General features: G+C 39.1%; 1 protein-coding gene across 1 annotated transcript in view; it reads right to left on the reverse strand.

Moving 5' to 3' along the window:
- Positions 1 to 4,345: 4,345 nt before the first annotated feature.
- The window catches only part of LOC309846311 (uncharacterized protein), a gene marked incomplete at both ends in the record, with an annotated part of 41,194 nt that continues 22,445 nt past the window's right edge, over positions 4,346 to 23,094 (reverse strand). Inside the window, 3 exons of the mRNA XM_082695186.1 lie at positions 4,346 to 4,468; positions 4,611 to 4,828; positions 6,765 to 6,797. Coding sequence (XP_082551312.1) covers positions 4,346 to 4,468; positions 4,611 to 4,828; positions 6,765 to 6,797 — 374 coding nt within the window. The remainder of the gene's footprint in view (positions 4,469 to 4,610; positions 4,829 to 6,764; positions 6,798 to 23,094) is intronic.

Here is a 23,094-nt window from a genome sequence, read left to right on the forward strand (position 1 = left end):
GTATTAAGGAGGGCGCGGATTGCGGGGAGCACTGGGTATTATACACAAACAATGAATCATGGAACACTGCATCAAAAACTAATGATGTACTGTATGATGACTAACCTAATAAAAAAACAAATAAATACAAAATAATTTACAAAATTAAAAAAGGAAAGCAAGGGAGGATGTGAAAAGCTGTCCCTGGAATGGCTTTAAAATGGCTCCAATTACCACTTTCGGCTTCTTAATCAAGTAGTAAGGATGACCTGGCAATGGTCCTGCTACATTAAAGAAAATCTCAGAGGTCCTCAGTAGGAACAGCTTTAACATAGGACAGGTAAAGATAAGCAACATCTGCATGGCTTAGTCAGTTAAGTGTCCTGGGATCAAGTCCCGCATTGTGTCAGGGCCCCCTGCTCAGTGGGGGGTCTGCTTCTCCCTTCCTCTCTGCCTGCCCCTTCCCCTGCTCCAGCTCATTCTCTCTCTCTCTCTCTCTCTCTCTCAAATAAATATAATCTTTAAGAAGGAAAAAAAGAGAGAGAGAGAGAGAGACAGGTAAAGATGATCCAAAAATGCATTTTGGGGGGGAAAAAAGCCCTAAGTTCAAGAATTGTTTACAAAACCAAAAAGCAATCTGCCCCAGTTCTCTGGACCATTAACACATACCTGTGGAGGATGCTACCACAAAAGCAAGATTTTCACAATCCTTTGGAGAGACTGGCTTGCACTGGGTAGGTCCTGAGTTAGACTGACTTGGGAGGCTTAAGATACCCTTTGGGTTGGTACCACTTGTTCAAGTTCTGACCAGATTTCCATACAGTACTCAGTGGTTCTAATAGAAAGTTAATTCCCAGGTTGTCGAAGGGACATGTGTAGTCTGAGAGGTTTCAAAAGAAATGTCTAGTATACCAAATGTGGGTTTGGGGAAAACTTCCTAAACCAAGTCACTAAAAACTCAAAAATTTAAAGATATGTTCTTTTAATAATTATAAGAATGCTGATTAAAATTAATTTTATCATTTTATATATATTGAACTGCAAAAGACTTAAAAAATAACTACCACCCACCAGAGTACTGAAGAATAGAATGAGTTTGACACAAACTTGACCAAGAGCAGTGGTAGTAACTTGTCGTGTAGACTTTCTAAACCCAGGTACAAATATGTACCCAAATTGTTAAGATAGGTTCATAATCTTTGACCTAGTCATGCCAACTGATGGAATATCTGTCCTAACAAAGCAAACAGAAATAGGGCCGAAGCTCCATAAGCATTTATCTCATTGTTATATATAATGACAGTTCCATTAAAACTGGAAATGCGCTGAATGTTCTGTAATAAGGAAACAGTTATGTAGATCATGATGTCATAAATTATGGAGCCATTAGAAACCATGTTTTCAAAGAATATGTAGACATCAAAAAATAATAATGATGGAAGAGAACTTGGAAACCCAAGTACACACTTAGAAGATAAGCAATGCACGTCAACATCAACAAAAATTTCAGCCTTGGACTGTTTTTTTAATTTTTATTATTTATTTTTTATTTTTTTCGGTCCATATTGCTTTATCTAAGCAAACTGAAAATGCCCTGAGAGCCATATGGGAGATGTACTTCTTCACAGCTGCAAGGGAAACATTTGCAGATCAGAAAACACCCGAAATCACAATACATTCTTAGTCATAGTAGATTGGAAAGTGCAGGAAACATTTAAAACATGGAGCTGAGATTTCATTTTTAAATATTTTAATTGCCAGCACAGCACTGCTGTATTTTCTTTCAGGGCTCTGGAGACGAACAGCCACGAAGTGGGGGTGGGGGGGGCGGGGTTTGGAGGACAAAACAGCCATCATTAGAAGTGGAAACAACCCTGAACAAAGGGCAAAGAGGAATGAAGGTTTTCTTTAGTCCGGACGGTGTTTTGTTCCTTGCCCCGGTTTTGGTGCTAAAAAATGCAGCATATTTTAGACTGTGTGCACTCTCCGAAAAGCCAAACAGAAACCAGTCATCATGGTTTCGAGAGAGAGCAGGGCCTCCCCTTTCTCGTGTTTCAACGACACAGTCTCCACTTGGGCTGGGGAGCATATACTATATCATAAATCACTCTCTGATAGATATTTGGCATGCACTCAGCCCCCCCAGGCTAGGCAACAACGTACAGGGTGGAAAATTTTTAAGGTGGAATCTTGATTTTTGTAACTTAAAGACTTAATAGCACCTCAAAACATTTTACTACTTCCTGGTACAAACGCACAAAAAGCCAAGAAAGCAGAATTCTCCATATGGTTTTTGGTTTTATAGGATATATACACAATAAGCCATACAACCAACCGTAAACCTGGAGGCGTTCGTTCTCTTGCCGTGGTTAATTCCACTCCAGTGAAAATGAAAAAAATAAAATAAAATAAAAGGAAAGAGTTTGAGCCTAACACAGCCCCCTGAAAGAGTCAAGTCCCCAGGAACTTCTAGAATCTGCTTTTTAACTCTCCATGCCCCCATGGTCAAAAGGTGTCACCATTCGACACCTTTTTGGAAAGTGGGGGAGCAGCAGGACCCGCTGGTTGGGGACAGGTTTTATTGGAGATAATAACAGGCTGTCAAAGGCACTGTCAGGGATTTCAACAGGAAGGCTTAGAAGTTGATGGGGATCGGAGAAACCCCAATAGAGTCTTTCTCCTGATTCCGGGCCCAAATCTGAGCTTTCGAGGGCCCTGAGTGAGCAGTCCCACCTTCTCAGATGTTGCACACCACTGCAGACATGCATGTTCTTCTTCGGGAGCCTCTTTTGATAAATCAGGCTTTTTTCCCTCTTTTTCCTTTTCTTTTTCTTTTTTTCTTTTTCTTTTTTAGAAATTACAAACTGTGTTTAACCCCAAAGTCGCATCATCAAGGCAGAAACCAGGAGCCCCAAGTGGGAGCACAGCAACCAGGAGAGCCCCTCTCTGTGCAAGGAGGGGTTAACGCCACGGTGCTGGGGCTGGGACGTGCCCAAATGTTCTCAGTGTTCTCGGATTGAGTAATTCTTAGAAGGGCTAAACAGAATGGGGGGGGGGGGAGGACCCTGTGGCCTGGAGCTCTCTCAGAGGCAGGAAAACAATGCATGGAAAAAACAAAAGAAAGAAACTGAATAAACCCTTTCTGGAGTTTAAAATAAATGCTGCTTTTGTTGGTGTGGTGTTCACAAATTAGCCAGAGTTCAGACAGGCTAAATATGAAACTTCCAATGCAGTTTATTTAGACACTTTCTGTCCCATCCCAATCAATCCGAGGAAGAAAATTAAAGCAAAAGGTAGACAAAATGGGGGTGGGGGGAGGTACGCGTGTGCACGCTAATTCAAAACCAGCTTATACTTTGAGTAAGTTGTTCATCTCCTTACCCGCCCCCCCTGCCATCACCAGTCAGCTCATTCTTGAGATTCTGTTTCCCAGCAGCAATGTCTCCGGCCTGGTCCTGATGAACTCGGAGGCTCCCTGCTCCCCCACCGTCACTTGAGAACCAGCCATCAAGTTCAAGACTTGACCTCCTAACCACTTCTGGAAGGCAAAAAAAAAGAAAGAAAGAAAACACTTTGTAAGGAAGCCCCGGGGAATGGTCCTGCCCAAGCCTGACACACCTAATGTCCCTCAGCCACCTCCGTTTCCCCACCTCTTAAATTAGTGGTTCTCTGCCCAGGCTGCAAATTAGAATCCCCTGGGAAGCATTTAAAAATTTCCAAAGCCCAGGCTATATCCCAGACCAATTATATCAGAGTCTCTGTGGGTGGAACAGAGACATCAGTATTTTTTAAATCTCCCCAGGAGACTCCAGGTGCAGCCGGACTGAAAACCACTATTCTGACTGCTACTGCTGGGTCCGGTCTTGCTCTGCACCCAGCAACGATCCCACCGAAGATTAGTAGCCAGCTTTCTAAAGGCGTACATCCGATCAGGTTTTCTCCCTGTTTAAGAGGCCTGAAGGGTTCCTTATTGCCTACAGGAAAATATCCAAATACCTTAGCAGGACCATCAAGTCTTCCCAGCCTCCATTTCCCTCTCTAGCTGAACTTCCTACCAGTCCCAGCCCCCACGCTCGCCAACCCCAGCAACCAGAAGCGCTGGAAGCCTCCTGTGCGCGCGTCCTAGCCTTCCACCGGGCTGCTCTGCTGGGCTGGAAGCTTCTCTTGCCCCCAACCCGGGACCTTCTCACATCTAACTTCCCATCCACTTTTGGTTTCATGGCTGTTGTTTCTCCTTAGGAAATCCCACACCTGGGTAGCTGTTCACCATCACCAGCATGGCCCCTGAACCCTAAATGAACCTGGAATATAGGTGAAGAACATGTCTATCGCGCATCCGTGTTCTCTCCAAATCCCGGGTTTTACTCTAGTCCAGGTAGAAAGCCCCCTTATGTGCTTTCTCTTCCACTGGCTTGTAAACCATCAGGACTAAAGTCAATGCTTTGTCCATCTTCACGTCCTCGGCGCCCAGTTCGGCCCTTGGCAGGTGCTGAAAGCACAGAACCAACAAGGACTGAGCGGTCCCAGCCAGCTCTACCCAGGAAACTTCACTTTCCAATTCAGTGTTATATCATTCCTAGCTGCGAATCTCTCCCAGAATACTTGAATTGTTGCAATAAAATCCAACCTACCTTTCCTACGGTGCGTACAAATGGCCAAGGCTCCGCAGCTCCATCCAGCTGATCCTGGGCAGCCGCGAGAGGACGGCAGTCAGCTCTGGTTTCAGGAACCAAAGGGTCTTGCAGGCCCCTTCCTAAGAAGGTAAGGACCTCTGCTGCAGCGGTCAAGACTCGGACCGTTGTTGAGGCTTGCAAGGCTTCCAACACAGCTTTTTTTGAACTGATTCCCACTGAAGAAGATAGAAAATACTACCATAACTGATGGAGCATGGGGAGAGATTTAGACCATCAAAGCCTTCTCTGCCTTTGGGATAGCCTGGACTTCAGCATCAGTCATATGAGCATGAAGGTAGATGAAGGCCAGACGTGAATGCTGAAAGCCTTGCGTTCTGGAAAGCCGCACTGCTTGCCCCAGGAGTGGAGGAGGGATGGACAGTTCCTAGAACAGAATGCCCCAAGGTGACTTACTGAAAGCATAAAACTAAGTGGGTGGGAGAGGGCCTGGGCGAGGGCTCATCAGAAAGAGAGGAAGAGGCAGAGACAGAAAGGAGGAAGGAAAAAAGGAAAGGTAAACAAGAGGGAAAAATGAAAAGGTTCACCTACGTTCTCTCCAGGAGCACTCCTACCCATGCCTGTGGGGCTCTGCCCCAGCCAAGCCTGCTAACCAAAAATGAAAGTATTTAAAGATAAGATGCAGGGGCACCTGGGTGGCTCAGTTGGTTAAGCAACTGCCTTTGGCTCAGGTCATGATCCTGGAGTCCCAGGATCGAGTCCCACTCAGCAGGGAGCCTGCTTCTCCCTCTGACCTTCTCCCCTCTCATGCTCTCTGGTCTCCCTCTCCCTCTCTCGCTCTCAAGTAAATAAATAAAATCTTAAAAGAAAAAGAAAAGAAAAAAGATAGGACTCAGAGAGGACAAGGTAAGGGAGGGGAGGGAGCCAACACATTTGGAATCTGTCTCCAACCTCTGGTGAGTATCTTACTCTCATTTCAGGGATAAGGAAAATGCAACAGAGAGCAGTCAGCACAAGAGGAGGGAAGGCAGCCGGAATAGAACAAGAAAGTCATTGTCCAAGAAAAAGAGCGCAGCAGGGAAGCTTCTCAGACATTCTGCATAAACCCTGCGTGGCCCTGGGACCACACCACCCTGGCTCTTCCCAGAGCCTATGGACCTTTCTTGGGCCTAAGCCCAGGAGCCCATCTGCTACCTATCCAGGTTGTAGAATTACTGTATGGAATCTCAGAATCAGCTTCGAGGGCTGAATTCTGCATCAGGAGGCTGGCTAACCCTTCGGTTGACTGCAGAGTGTAAGAAGGCAGAATACATTCTCTTAACTTGTGCCCCAGGCCCAGAACTCCTCCAGGCCCGGAGAAGGGGCAGCCAGGCCCCTTCTTACCCCCCTGACTCCCCTCCCCACCCTCCTTCTCCAGGCCAGACAGAGACAGGAGGTCTTTCTAAGCCACACCCCCACGCCAAACACAAACTGCATCGAAGACCCCCTGACAGAAGCTTTGCCATCCTCATGGCTTTGGCTCTTTTTGTGGGGTTTGAATGCTGATCTGAGTCTGAAGAACCCTCTCTCTTTTCTCTTTTCTCTTTTCTGACATGTTGAAGGGTCACAGCTTTCAGAGAGAATCTGGCCGGCTGGATGGGAAGGATAAATTCAGACTGGAGGTGAGCAGCCCACAAATTTCTCACATTCCTGTTTTCGGTTATCAGCCATCACTTTTCAACAGGTTCCCATAATATGCCCGCCTGACTGCGCAGAGCTCCCAAACTCTAGCGCTTTGCTAGGGGAATGTTCCTAAAACAACGAGAACAAGTTGGAACCAAGTACCCAGTTATATCAGGCATTGTGGGGCTAATAATATCAACCATAACAATAATAACAAATTTTATATGGCACTCAACATTTCACAGATGGCTTTCACAAGTGTTATTTAATTTCATTGTCGTTAGCAATCTTAAGTGGTAGGTGGGGCAAATATCTTTCCCCATGCCTAGATAAACAACCTGAGGTCCAGGCAGGTTAAGGCATTTGCTCAAGTTCACATGGTTATTCAAGGAAGGGCATGAAATTGAAACATCCAGCCTTCAGTTTCCTGCTCTTTCCACCATATTACAGATTTTGATACATTTATCTCTTGTTTGAGAAAAAAATTCTCACCGTAATTCCCACTGGTGGTATTATTTCCGATTCCTAGAGTTTAATAGGAAAAAAGGAAACAGTTTCATGTTTAGTTTTGTTTTGCTTCTCCAAGAGAACTTGAAGCGGCTATTGTCCTGCATATAAGACATCTCTTCTTCGAGCTAAATATCAGCGTTTCCTTCAAGCGGAAAGATCTGAAGAGGTGAACAAACACATATGAAGGAAAGGTCCTAAGACATACCCATCCCAGGAGCCCTAATTTACTAACTTCTTAAAATGACCTAATCCAAAGGCTACCGATCAGCCCTGTTTCTTTCCAACCTCAGAGGCAGGGAAATAAATTGTCGTTTTTCTTTCTTTCAGTGTTTATTTTTTGTTGTTTTTATTCTCATCATTGAGTATTTGGTGACCGCATGTGCTTGGGTGATTTTTAAAATTGTGTTTATAATTCTTGAAAAAGCCAATCCCCCAGGAATGCGTCATCTGCTACAGCAGGTGGGTTTTGTACACACGCATTTTGTTGGTGCATAACATATTTTAGTTGTAATCGCTTCAGTGTACATTCTGCTTAAAATAGCAATTCTTTGTTGTAAAGAACTACCTGCGTTTCCTCCTCAAAACTAGAAAGGAGTAAATAGACGAAGCACAGAAATCTGCATGCCAGGGAATTATGGTGAGGACACAACTTCTTTAGTATCCCACTGTTGAATGAATGCCCTGAGGGCGGGGACTGTGTTTATCTACACCAAGGTTGTGTGATGAAGCCAAGCAGCCCTGAGTTCCAGTCCAAATCGACTCACTTACTAGGTTTCATCTTGGTTAAGTCATGGAACCTCTCTGGAACTCAGTTTCCCCATCTGGACATCAACTTTGCAGAAGTATGGTGAAGACTGTGTGAAATAATGAATACACAAAATCTGGCACAGAAGAAGCTCTCAATAAATATTAGCTCCCTGCCCCATTATTCATCTTAGCAACCCCACATGGCAAACACTCAATTACTTGTTTGCTAATGTTCTGAGTATGTCAAACTCCTATTTGAATTTCGTTTATCTCTTAATTTAGAAAAAGAAAAAAATGGGGAGGTGCCTGGATGGCTCAGTCAGTTAAGCATCTGTCTTCTGTTAGTTCATGATCCAGGAGTCCCAGGTTCGAGTCTCACATGGGGCTCACTGCTCAGCAGGGAGTCTGCTTCTCCCTCTGCCCCTCACCCTGCTCTCATACTCTCTCTCTCAAATAATAATAATAATAATGAAACATTTAAAAAGGGGGGGGGGACGATATTAAAAATAAGGCCAGACAGTGTTAAACACACTAAGAGAATGTAGGAATGTAGGATATGGAACTGGCGGCAAAAAGCAGCTCTGCACACATGTTTGCCCAACTTTAAGCCCATCTTAAGGTTCTAGATACAGGGATTGGATTGTTATCATCTAGAGTGCTTTTATTTTTATCTTTGTTTTGGGTCTTATAAAATGGTAGTTATAAAGCGTAAAGTAAGATGAACGACATCACCTGACCTCAGGACTCAGAGTTCTTCATGCCGAGTATCTCCTTTCACACAGACTCATTATATAATTAGCACCAGATATTTAACACAAAATATTTCAAATGATTTTTGTCAGGGCATGCTTAAAGTAGTAAAAAATTAGAAACAACATAAATGTCCAAACATAAGAGGATCACTATATAAATTGTTAATGACCCATACAGTGGAGTACTGGGTGGCCATTATGAGGCGGGTCTGTATTTACTGCTCTGGAAAAATGTTCATAATGATAAGTGAAATATGCAGGTTACAAACACCCCCATACACCTCAAATGAACACTTTTAAAATGTATTTATCAGTTTAACATGCACAAAAGTTCTGACAGATTATACAGTAAATGATTTTCTTCTGGGTGATGGATTTAGGGTGAATTAACTCATTTTTTCTTTGTTATTTCTTACTATGTTCTACTTTATCAACAATTTTTATTGCCTCCGTGATTTAAAAGAGGGATGTGGCACACAGTTATTTTTCAGTAATTACATATTTGTTTACAGCTTCTCGCTCCTGATGATCATGCTTTGAGATCAGGCAGCCTTTGGTCACCAGCATCTCATTCTTCTCCTAAATACACATTTGAAAATTTATATTAGATTCACAAGAGAAAAAAATAAATAACTCCTGCCAAATGTGGGACATGATGAAAATTTTGAGTTTTTAGTTGTTATCTGCAGTGAATCTGCTTTTTTTGATGTAATTGATATAGAAGGTCATAATGTGCTATTCACAGAGATACAGTAGCTAGCGAATTGGCAAGCCTTAACGGCATTTACATTTAAAACTTAAAAAAATTTTAAAACCAAACAAATACATTTAAATATAGTGGTTAAAAATGTCATCATAATCACAATAGAAATAAAGTCTATCTCTAAGATTTGAGTTGCCCAGGCAAAGTAATGGGTAAGGCCTACCTAGCTTTCAAAGGACAGATAATTCCTATATTGTATAAATGCTTCCAGAGCGTATAAAAGGATGGAAAGCTTCCCGGTGCAATACAAAAATCTAGCCATAATCTGTATATCAAAATCTATAAGGACATTTATGGAAATGTATAGAGGAAGACGTGGAAGGATATACTTCATCTAGATCAATCTCATTTATGTGTATAGAGGAAAAAACCTTAAAGTATAAGAAAGTCCAATCCAGCTTTGTATGATAGCAATCACAGGAAATAAGATTTTCTCTGAAATACAAGGATACTTCAAAATCAAGTAATCTATTACTGTAATTCCATGAAATGGAGAGATTGAAGGAGAAGTTTCTAAATTACCTAAAGAAATAGATTTTAAAAAATTATTTAATTTAGGAAAAGTTTTTTTTTTTTTTAATCTCAAGAAGAAAAGATACATAATTAAAACTGCATTATACAAAGCGACATCACCAAGATGGCTACATAAGTCATTCCGGACTGCTTCTTCTCACAAGAAGAACAACTAACCCCTATTCAAGAACAAGACGCCATTGAAAGAATCCTAGTACCTGGGGTGAGGTTAAAGCACCTGCATACCCCTGCACCCCAGAGACCAAGACAGACTGCATTGGAAGGGTAAGAGGAGTGACTACACACTGGCCACATTGCCCTCCCCTAGGACAACACAACACCACAGAGAGGTCTCTTCCATGCTGCTGATTTTCCAGGAAGGAAAAAAATTCCAAGAGGACAATCAGCCTCTCCCAGCTTTGTGGGTTGCTATCTGGGAGCCCCTATTCTGATCTCACAATAAAGGGATTACAAGGGAATCTGTAAGGCATAGCCACTGGGAATTGACTGTGACAGAGAAGGGAGGAAAAGCTTGCAACAATCACCACGTGGATACTCACACCAAGTAGGAGTTCACACTCAGAGTGCTCAAGTAGGAATACCAACCTGTGGCTTCACTCATCCGCAGAAACAAGTCCAGAGAACCGAACCAGAGTACATGGGAAGCTGAATAGCCCATCCAGCAGCCCTAAGTCCAATGATACTGGAACAGAGAACACAGCCATGGCTTCCCCCATCTGCAGAACAAAACCCAGGGCCCCACCTGACCAGGGAACTCAGAGTACACTCAAGCCTAATTCAGGCTCTCAAACAATGAACTGTACAAGCTCTGGGTCCTGATTTGATGCCCTGCAAATTCAGAGAAGCTAATTATTAGCCCCATCTACTACTACCCCATCCTGACCATCTAGTAAAACTATCCAGAGAATTCAGAAAACTGTAAAGCCTTTCCTACAACCTTACTTGGGTAAGGAACAAAGACAGTAGGCCCATTCAACTCTTCTCAGCCAATAGTATATGCCCCTCTCCCATCCTCAGAGTTCAAACACGGGGCCCACACAAAAATAGCAGACCTTATCTGCCCAAAGATGTTATTAGTACACATACCCAAAAACCCAAACTGAGGCAACTGGTGAAGAATTATCTCTGCCAAAGTAAAACTGTAAAGTCTGGAAGAAGAGTCCCATTACTCAAATGTGCAGACATCAACATAAGAAATCAAGAATCATAAAAAAATCAGATAAGCATGGCATCACCAAAGGAAGCTAATAAAACTCCAACAACTAATCCTAAAGAAAATGAGATGTATAAACTGTCAGTTAAAGAATTCAGAATAATCCTCCTAAAGAAGTCTAGGGAAGTAGAAGAAAAGAAAGACAGACAAGTTTGACAAGGAAATAACAATCATCAAAAAATAAGGAAATCAATCAATCATAGGATTGAAAACTACAAATACTGAACTATAGAATTCATAGAGAGTTTCAAAAGTAGACTCAACCATGCCCAAGAAAAAACTAGCAACTTGGAGGAGGCATTGGAAATTATACAGAGGAACAAAAAGAAAAAAGAAGAAGAAGAAGGAAAAAGAGTGAAGAAAGCCTAAGGGAATTATAGAACACAATGAAAAGAATGAATATTTGTATCATAAGAATTCCAAAAGAAAAAGGGAATGGGAAAGGGACAGAATGTATTTTTGAAGCAATAAAGGCTGCAAACCTCCACACCTGGAAATAGAAATGAACATCCAGGTCTGTGAGATCCAAAGGATTCCAAAGAAGTTGAACCTGAATAAGGACATCAAGACACATTGTAATTAAATTGTCAAAAGTCAAAGACAAAAAATTTTAAGAGCAGCAAAACAAAAGAAAGAAGTTCCACATAAGGGAACCCTTGTAAAATCAAAAGGATTTCTCAACAACAATATTCAGACCAGGAGAGAATGGGATGAATATTCAAAATACTGAAAGAAAATAACTCTTAACCAAGAATTCTATACCTGACAAAGCTGTCCTTCAGAAACAAAGAAGGCATTAAAAACTTTCTCAAATAAACAAAAGTTGAAGGAATCCACTACCATCAGACCTGCCCTAAAAGAAATGAATAGAAGTAAAAGAACACCAGTTAACATCACAAAAACACACAGAAGAAATATAAATATTACAGATAAGGTAAATGTATATGCATAGATCTCAATATGGTAATAGTGGTGCAACTCATAAATCTAACTTAAAAGCTTTAAAAAAAAAAAACCCTACACAGTAAAAATAACTATAAATGCAGTAGTCTGTTATTAGTTACACAATTAAAATATTTAAATTGTAACAGCAATAATCTAAAATGTGAGAGGGAGAAGTAAAAGGGTAAAGTATATAAATTCTACTAACGTTAACCCAGTATCAGATTAAAACAGTGTTATAAGTTTCAGGTTTCTTAGATAAGCATCATTGTAACCACAAAGGAACAAATTATAACAATTACACCAGAGAACACAACAAAAATATCAAAGAATACTAGTATCAAGAGATATCAAAAACAAATCAAAAAAGATCACAGGACAAGAAACAAGGAACAGGGGCACCTGGGTGGCTCAATGGGTTAAAGCCTTTGCCTTTGGCTCAGGTCATGATCTCAGGGTCCTGGGATTGAGCCCCACATTGGGCTCTCTGCTCAGCAGGGAGCTTGCTTCCCACCCACCCTCACCTCTCTGTCTCCTTATGATCTCTGTCGGTCAAATAAATAAATAAAATCTTAAAAAAAAAAAAAAAAAGAAAGAAAGAAACAAGGAACAAGGAACAATCTATAAAGCACCAGAAAGCAATTAACAAAATGACAGTAAGCACACACCTATCACTAATTACTTTAAAAATAAATGGACCAAATACTCCAAGCAAGAAACATAGAATGGCTGAATGAATAAAATACAAGATCCAACAACATTCTGCTTACAGGAGACTTTAACCTAAAGGATATGTAAACTGAGAGTTAAAGTATGGGAAAAGACATTTCAAACAAATGGTAACAAAAAGAAAAAAAATCAGAGGTAGCTATACTTACTGATATCAGACAAAATGGACTTTAAGTTAAAAGTGGTAAAAAGAGAAGCACCTGGGTGGCTCAGCTGGTTGAGTTTCCATCTCTTGGTTTTGGTTCATGTCTTCGGGGTGGTGAGATCATGGGGCTCCATCCTCAGCAGGGAGTCTCTCCCTCTCCCTCTGCCCCTCCCCCCCAAAATAAATAAATAAATCTTAAAAATAATAAAAGTGGGAAGAAGAGACAGAGAAGGTCTTTATATAATGATAAAGAGGTCAAAATATTTTTAAAAAGATACATAACCATTGTAAGTCTCTATGTGCCCAACATCAGAGCATCTAATTATATAAAGCAAAAACTAACAGAGCTAAAAGAGGAAATAAACACTTCTACAATAATAAATAGGGACTTTAATATCCCACTATCAACAATGGATAGATCATTCAGATAGAGAATCAATACAAAAACATCAATTTGAGCAACCCTACAGAACAAATGAAACTAACAAACATGTATAGAACATTCTGTCCAATAATAACAGAATACACATATTTCTTAAGCACACATGGAACATCTCCTAGGATAGAGCATATGTTGGGTCACAAAACAAATTTTAGCAAATTCAGAAAGATTGAAATCATACCAAGTATCTTCTCTGACCACAAGGGCATGAAACTAGAGAACAAAAACAAGGGGAAGAGGAAAATCCACAAACACATGGAAATTAAACAACACTGCCTTGAACTACCAATGGATCAAAGAAGAAATTGAAGGGAAAATAAAAATTTCTTAAGACAAAAGAAGATGAAAACACAACATACTAGAACTTAATGAAATGCAGCAAAGGGAGTACTAAGAAGGAAGGTTGTAAAAAGAAACACCCACTTTAGGAAGCAAGAAAGATCCCAAATAAACCTAACTTGACATCTTAAGGCACTAGACAAAAGAAGAACAAACTGAGCCCAAAGTTAGCAGAAGGAAGGAAATAACAGATTAGAGCAAAAATAAATGAAATAGAGAACAGAAAAGTAGAGAAGAATAACAAAGCTGAGCTGGTTCTTTGAAAAGATAAACAAAACTGACAAACCCTTTGTTAGACTAATCAAGAAAAATAGAGAAAGGACCCAAGTCAACAAAATTACAAATGAAAAAGGAGATATTACAACTAATACCACAGAAATTCAAAGGATCATAAGAGGCTACTATGAATGAGTATACACCAACAAACTGGATGACCTAGGAGAAATAAAAAATTCTAGAAACATACAACATACTAAGACTGGATCAAGAAGAAATGTAAGATCTGAATAGACCGATTACCAGTAAGGAAATTGCCGTAGAATGAAATATCTTCCAATGAAGAAAAGCCCAGGACCAGAGGGTTTCTCTGGCAAATTTTACTAAATTTTTAAAGAATTAACACAAATCCTTCTCAAATTCTTCCAAAAAATTGAAGAGGAGGGACCACTCCAAACTCATTTTACAAGGCTAGCATTATCCAGATACAAAAGCCAGAAAAGAACACCAGAAAAGAAAACTACAGGCCAATATCCCTGGTGAGTATAGATGTGAAAGATCTCAAGAAAACACTACCAAACTGAATCAGCAGCATATTAAAAGCATCGTTCACCATTGATCAAGTGGGATTTATCCCTGGGATACAGTGATGTTTCAATATACCCAGATTAATTAATGTGAAACATAACATTAATGGAATGGAAGAAAAGAAACAATCATCTTCATAGATCCAGAAAAAGCATTTGACAAAATTCAATATTCATTCATGATAAAAATCTCTTAACGAAGTAGGTATAGTGGAAATGTACCTCAACATAACAAAGGCCATATATGACAAGCACACATCTGACATCATGTCGAATGATGAAAAGCTAAAAACATTTCTTCTAAGAGCAGGAAAAAGAGAAGGAGTGCCCATTCTTACCACTCCTGTACAACCATACTACTGGAAGTCTTAGCTGGAGCTATAAGACAAGATAAAAAAGATACCAGAATTCAGAAGGAAGAAGTATAATTGTTTATATTTGCAGACAGCATGATTTTATACACTGAAAATCTTAGACTCAAGCAAAAACTGTTATAACTATGGATGAATTCAGTAAGGTTGCAGGGTACAAAATTAACACAAAAATCAGTAGCATTTCTACATACTAACAACAAAATTTCTGAAAAAGAAATAAAAAAATCAATCTCATTTACAATAGCATTAAAACAATAAAACACTTGGGAATAAATTTAACTAAAAAGGTGAAATATCTCTACACTGAAAACTAGAAGACATTGATGAAAGAAATCAAAGAAGACAGAAAGAAATGGAAAGGTATCTCATATTCACGAATTGGAAGAATTAATATTGTTAAAATGTCAATGCTACCAAAAGCCACCTGTGCATTCAATGCATTCCCTATCAAGAGTCTAAGGACTTTTTTACAGAAGTAGGAAAAAAACTTCTATAATTTGTATGGGACCCCAAAGATCTATATGGATTGCTATATGGATGGCTAAAGAAATCCTGAGAAAGAAGAATAAAGCAGGATATATCACACTTCCTGATTTCAAGCTATACTACAAAGTTCTGTCATCAAAACAATATGGTACTGCATAAAAACAGACAAACACACAAATGGAACAGAATCAAAAGCTCAGAAATAAACCCAAGCATAGTCAACTAATCTTTGATGAGGGAGCCAAGAATACCCAATGGAGAAAAAACAGTGTCTTCAATGAATGGAGCTGTAATAATTGGATATTCACAAGTAAGAGAATGAAACGAGACCCCTCTCTTATACCACTCATAAAAAGGAAACCCAAATGGGTTAAAGACTTAAATGTAAGACCTGGAACCATGACTCCTAGAAGAAACCACAGGAACAAGCTCCTTGAATGGGGTCTTGGTAATGAATTTTGGATATGACACCTAAAGCACAAGCAACAAAATAAAAGATAAACAAGTGGGACTACATTGAGCTAAAATGCTTCAACATAGCAAAAGAAACTACCAACAAAGTGAAAGGACATATGGGATGGGAAAAAATATTTGCAAACTGTATGCCTAATAGGGGGTTAATATCCAAAAAATAAAGAACAATACAACACATCAACAAAATAATAATAATAACAACCCAATTAAATTGAGCAAAAAACCTGAATTGACATTTCTCCAAAAATGACATATGAAAGGGCAGCAGCTATATGAAAAGATGTTCAACATAACCAGTCATTAGGGAAATGCACATTACAACTACAATAAGATATAATTTCACACCTGTTAGAATTGCTGTCTTCAAAAAGGCAAGAGATAACAAAACCTGGCATGGATGTGGAGAAAAGGGAACCTTTGTGCTTTATGGGTGGGATTGTAAATTGGTGTAACTCCTATGGAAAACAGTATAGAGGATCCTCAAAAAAACTAAATATAGAGCTGCTGCATGATCTACTAATTCTACTTCTGTGAAATATCCAAAAGTAACAAAAGCAATAATTTGAAAAGATATTTGCACCCTCATGTTCACATCAGCATTATTTACAATTGCCAAGACATGGAAACAACCTAGTTGTCTATCAACAGATGAATAGATAGAAATATAACTTACAATATATATGTATATATGAATATTATTCAGCCATAAAAAGACAAGGAAATCCTATCATTTACAACAACATGGACCTTGAAGGTATAAGTTAAGTGAAATAAGTCAAACAGAGAAAGGCACACTGTATGATCTCATTTATGTGTGGAATCTAAAAAAAAAAAAAAAAAAACACAAACTCAGAGAAAAGGACACTAGGCTTGTAGTTACCAGAGACCAGGGTGTGGAGTGGGAAGTGGGGTAATTGGAGGAAAGTGACTTTGAGTTATAACCGAAATATGTACTATGCATGTATTGTACAACAGGATGTCTATACTAGCACTATTGTACAGTGTATAGGAAAGTTGTAAAGAGTGTAAACCCTAAGAGTTTTCACAGGGGGGCATAATGTTTTCCTTCATACTATTCTTCTCTCTTTTCTTTTTATTGTGTCTGTATGAAAAGATAGAGATTAACTGAACCTCCCGTGGTAATCATTTCACAATGTATGGGAATCAAACCATCATGCTGTATGCCTTAAACTTATATGCTGATGAATGTCAATTATTTCTCAATAAAACTGGAAAAAAATGCATTTATAATGCAAGATTGCACAATTAGATTAATGAAATAGAATAGAGAGTTCTAGAGATAAACTCATGTCAATGGAAATTCAATATACAAAATGCTATATTCCACAACAATGGAAAAGAACTAAATTATTAAACAAAATCATGTTGAAATAATTTGCTATTTACTGGCCACCTATTTAGGGAAAAAAATTGAGTTATACTCTTAATTCTTATTATACTCAAAAATAAATTCCAGATGACTTTAAAACACACACACACACACATACACACAATAACAAAAACTCTTAGCAAAACAATAAAAGAATTAGAAAAACACATTGGAAAACATTTTATAGACACCATAAAGAAAAAAATGATGAAAAATTAAAACTGAAGAAATATAACATCTTCAAAGAACAAGGGATAGAGATCTATAAAATATAGGGATGTTACAAATCAGTAAGAGACAAATCAACAAAAAATGGGTAAAGTATTTAAAGAGGTAATTCACAGAAAAAGAAATGAAAGGATATATAGAAAGCATATATAAAATTTTGTTGCACTTCCTTGTTAACCCATGAAATAGTTTCTCACCTAATAGAGTAGCTAAAATGTACATATTGATAATGTGCAGTGTTGATGAGGGTGTGGAGGAAAGTTGTTTCATGATTTGTTGATGGGAGTGCAATTTGGAAAACCTGAACTGTACCTTTGGAAGGTAATTTGACAATATGTACCTAAGTACATGTAGTAACTATTTGCTTGATCAGTTGCATTCTTAGAATCTCTTCTATAAAAATGCTTGCACATAATTACACAGAATCTAAAACAACTTAACTGTCAGTAAGTGTAAATATCTTTAATAACATTAATGGCATTTCTAGTCTATGGAATAATATGCAACAGAGAAAAAGAATAAAATGGGTTTTTTTTACTGTTCTTTAATGATCTGTAAGGCATACTGTTATATCAAAAACAGAAACAAATTTCAGAGCACAAAATATATTATAATTATTTTGCTTTAAATCCCCAAATATTTGTGTTAACATATGGAGAAAAATGAAAAATATGCTCTAAACCCTTACCCAGGGAGAGGAAAAGTGGCAGTGGAAGGGTGAAGGTCACTTCAGCCAACCAACTTGACCCTGGCACATATTTCATTGGCAGAGTCAAGATGTGGAGATAGTGACTGATTAACAGAAATCAATTCATTCTTGCCTCCAGTTCCGTTACTGGCTGAGATCACATTGGTAGACTTCTTTACAGTTTACTTACAAAAGATTTCAATAATAACACTTCATGACTGAAATACTATACAATTCAACATACTGTCTTCCTCATGATTGCCTTTGGTGAGGAAAACTGAGCAAATGCTAATACCCTCATTTTCTGGGTGAGGCAGGATTAAAGGGATTGTCTAAAATCTCTCAGCTGGAAGAGCACTGACGCATCTCCATTGCCTGTCATATGCCGGAGTAAAGCTCACTGAATGGACATACTGTGACTGACAGACTTTATATACTATGAGCCCATGTTAGACCCGACGGAAGGAATACAGTTATTGAAGAACACAGAGTTCCCACTGTGCATTTCTACATGTTAACATCGTCCCAAGTGATGAAGATAACACTAGTTTTTGACTGACAAGCCCAAGAATTTAAGTGGCTTGATCAGTACCACGTGGCTAATGAATAACAGAGTGAGGACTAGACCCCAGCTCTTCTGAACCTCATCCAAACCCTTCCATCACTCACCTTTCTACTGCATTCCTGTTTTGTACCCGAGTCATTGCAGGTGTAGAATACATGATCGAAGATGGATGCTGTACAAACTTTCAGCTGGCTTTTCTTCCCAAGAACCTCAATCCCATGGTATAGGGATGGAGCCAGTTAAAAGGCACCAGGAGCAGAAAAAGGCAGGAGAAAACAGATGCCATTAGGTTTAATTTTTTAAAGATGTTATTTATTTGTTAGAAAACACGTGCACGAGCAACATGAGTGGGGAGAGGGGCAGAGGGAGAGAAAGAAGCAGACCCCCACTGAGTAGGGAGCCTGGAGCAGGGTTCAGTCCCAGCACGTGAGATCATGACCTGAGCCAAAGGCAGATGCTTAACCCACTGAGCCACCCAGGTGCCCTGAGATTTATTTTTTAGATGAAAGAATGAATGAAAACTAAAAAGGTGAAGTGATTTTTTTCCCATGCTCGACCAGGAAGTGTCATAGACAGTCGCAAAGTGCTGCTGTCCTCCCACTTCCCCATCCCGTCTCACAGATTAGAAGACCGCACCAAGCATAGGAAAGTCCAGGAAGAGCTGAGAGATGAGAGGATGCTCTCGTGAAAACTAGGAAGAAAGAATCCAGGTTTGGAAAGAGATAATAAAAGGATGAAGAAGCAGAACTAAAGAGATGAAATCAGTGTTTTAAATACAATCTCACATCTTTGCTTTTATCACTGGAGCTTGGTCCACTTATTTAAGGTTTGAATCCATCCCCTAACCCTTCATTTTCTTTTTTCTGCCTATTCTATATTTTCTTTTCACATCTTCTTGCCTCCTTTTGGATTAAATACTTTATTGGCCAAGGTGTCTGGGTGGCTCAGTGGGTTAAAGCCTCTGCCTTTGGCTCAGGTCTTGATCTCAGGGTCCTGGGATCGAGCCCTGCATCAGGCTTTCTTCTCAGCAGGGAGCCTGCTTCCCCCCCCCTCTCTCTGCCTGCTTGTGATCTCCTCTCTCTGTCAAATAAGTAAATAAAATCTTTTAAAAATATATAGTTTATTGACCATTTTTCCCTTTATTAGCTTTTTGGTTATGTATTCTTCTACTCCTTTCCACAGATTATGCTCTATGCCCTGCATTTACAGGGCCTAGAATAAATTCATATTTTTGTCCTTTTCCAAGCAATGGAAGAGTTTACTTACTTTACTTTAACCAAATTTACTCTACTCACAGCTTTTTTGTTGTTGTGCTCATGTGTTTTCATTCTTCACAAATTTTAAATCCCATAGATATTCCTACATATTTTATAAAATTTACATTTTTTTTAAAAGTTTACTCAAGTCTTTATTGGTTTTGTTGCTCTTCTTTACTTCCTATATTTCCACTCTTCCATATGGGAACATATGTCCTCTCACTGAAAACTTCTTCTAGTATTTCTTTTTTTTTTTTTTCCAAAGATTTTATTTATTTATTTGACAGACAGAGATCACAAGTAGGCAGAGAGGCAGGCAGAGAGAGGAGGAAGCAGGCTCCCCGCATAACAGAGATCCCGATGTGGGGCTCGATCCCAGGACCCTGGGATCATGACCTGAGCCGAAGGCAGAGGCTTTAACCCAGTGAGCCACCCAAGCACCCCTAATATTTCTTATATAGTATGGGACTACTAGCAAGAGTTTTTGAAAGTTTTTGTCTGTCAGAAAATTTCTTTATTTTGCCTTCACTCTTGAAAAAGTTCCTTGCTAGATGTACAACATTCCAGGTAGAAGGTTATTTTCTTCCAGCACTTTAAGATGTATTGTCTTTTGACTTCCATCTTTCCTGTTAAAATGTCAGACTTGTTGTCCCTTTGCAGATAGTATAACTTTTTATTGGCTGCCTTCAAGATTTTTCTCTTTGTCTTTGTGTCTCATTAATTTTACTAGGATGTGCCTAGGTGGATTTTTCTTAGCATTTATCTGCTTGGGATATAATATGCTTTTTGAATTTTGAGTTTAATATCTTTCATCAGTTTTAGAAAATTCTCAGACATTATCACTTTGAATGCCTTTATGTCTCTTGTTTTTTTTTTTTCTATACTAGTCATTATTTTTCTTTCTTCTTTTTTTCATGTTTGTATAGTTTTTTTTTTTCCTTTCTTCTTTTTCTTTTCCCTTTTTCTCACCATTATTCTTCTTAAGTCTGGATACCTTTTAATAAAACTGGGCTATGCCCAATCTCCTGGTTTTTTAAAAATTTTTTTAAATTTATTTTCAGCATAACAGTATTCATTGTTTTTTGCACCACACCCAGTGCTCCATGCAATCCGTGCCTTCTCCAATACCCACAACCTGGTTTCCCCAACCTCCCACCCCCCGCCCCTTCAAAACCCTCAGATTGTTTTTCAGAGTCCATAGTCTCTCATGGTTCACCTCCCCTTCCAATTTCCCTCAACTCCCTTCTCCTCTCCTACTCCCCTTGTCCTCCATGCTATTTGGTATGCTCCACAAATAAGTGAAACCATATAATAATTGCCTCTCTCTGCTTGACTTACTTCACTCAGCATAATCTCTTCCAGTCCCATCCATGTTGCTAAAAAGTTGGGTATTCATCCTTTCTTATGGAGGCATAATACTCCATAGTGTATATGGACCACATCTTCCTTATCCATTTGTCCGTTGAAGGGCATCTTAGTTTTTTCCACAGTTCGGCAACCGTGGCCATTGATGCTATAAACATTGGCCACAGCAACTTTTTTCAAGATATGTCTCCAAAGGCAAAGGAAACAAAACGAAAATGAACTTTTGGGACTTCATCAAAATCAAAAGCTTCTGCACAACAAAGGAAACAGTCAACAAAACAGAGAGGCAACCCACGGAATGGGAGAAGATATTTGCAAATGACAGTACAGAGAAAAGGTTGATATCCAGGATCTATAAAGAACTCCTCAAACTCAACACACACAAAACAGACAATCATATCAAAAAATGGGCAGAAGATATGAACAGACACTTATCCAACGAAGACATACAAATGGCTATCAGACACATGAAAAAATGTTCATCATCACTAGCCATCAGGGAGATTCAAATTAAAACCACGTTGAGATATCACCTTACACCAGTTAGAACGGTCAAAATTAGCAAGACAGGAAACAACATGTGTTGGAGGGGATGTGGAGAAAGGGGAACCCTCTTCCACTGTTGGTGGGAATGCAAGTTGGTGCAGCCACTTTGGAAAACAGTGTGGAGATTCCTCAAGAAATTAAAAATAGAGCTTCCCTATGACCCTGCAATTGAACTCCTGGGTGTTTGCCCGATCTCCTGTTAAGTCTGTCTTCCAAGTTCATTTCAGTTACTGCATTTTCACTTCCAGAACTTCTATTTGATCTTTTATCACTTTTACAGTCTCTTTTTAAAAATGTTAATTATAGTTACTTTGGCTGATTTTTTGCATGTTTGTTTGTTTTTGTTTTGTTTTGTTTTCTTGTTTGTTTGGTTTGTTTGTGGTTTGTTTGGGGGGTTTTTTGTTTTGATTTTTTTGTTTGTTTTTTGTTTTTTTGAGAAAGAGTGAGAAGGGTGGGAGGGGCAGAGGGGAGGAAAGAAAGATTCTTAAGCAGGCTCCATGCTCAGCCTGGACGCAGATCTCGATCTCATGACCCAGAGATCAAGACCTGAGCTGAAATCAGAAGTCAGATACTCAACCAACTGAGCCATGCAGGAGCCCGTTTACTGGCTGTTTTTATTCCTAGTTTCCTTTGGTTTTGTCTCATGGCATTTCTAGTTGTTTGAATGTCAAAAATTGCATATTAAAATTTGTATAGGATCTAGATACCTCTTTAACTTTGTCAGGACATATCACCTTTGTCCAATCAAACAGGAGTTATTTCAGGACTAGATTTCCTCTTTTTTTGAGCCTTGGCTTGTTTCCAGTTTGACCTTACCACTAGGGCACAGACCTTCAGATGTCCCAGCTGAAAGCCTTGGGTCTTCACTGGTGACCTCCCTTCCTTGGCAGAACCTGAGCTTGAATTTTTATTTCTGTATCACCTTAAGACAACTGAGAGCTCTGTTTGGTTCCTTGGCACTTCTGTGTTCTGAGAGGTTTGGCACTTCAATTCCTGGCTATCTTCATAGCCTTGGATTTCAATTTTTGTCTTCCAAGCTCTGAGGAATGAAGCTCTTATCAACATCTCTCACCCTTAACAGATGCTCTGTGTTTGGCTTCCTTGCTTATCAACCCACACCCCTTATAAATCAAGGGGGAAAAGTTGCCTAAAATACCAACCTTACCTCAATATGTTTCCCTTCTTTACAGGATCTTGTACTCTCCAATCCTGGCTGCCTTGGTAGCTCTTTGATGCCTTAAAACAGATTTGTTTTTAATTTCATAGAGCTTCTCTAGTTGTTCTCACTTGAAAGTTTGATCAGCTATGAGATATTATTATTAGAAGTAGAACTCCTATAGAAGAAATTGATGTGAAATACTATATTAAGTTTTCTGTTAATCTTTTTAAAAATATATTTTCATACAATTACACATATGATATAATTACCTTGAACACACACATAAATAAACACTAGAATAGTGAAATCTGAATAAGGTCTGTTCTATAATATAACGTCAGCTTTGGGGGGAGGCATGCTGAAGAGCCATGA

This window comes from Mustela nivalis (assembly GCF_964662115.1).
Source record: "Mustela nivalis genome assembly, chromosome: 13".
NCBI lineage: Eukaryota > Metazoa > Chordata > Mammalia > Carnivora > Mustelidae > Mustela > Mustela nivalis.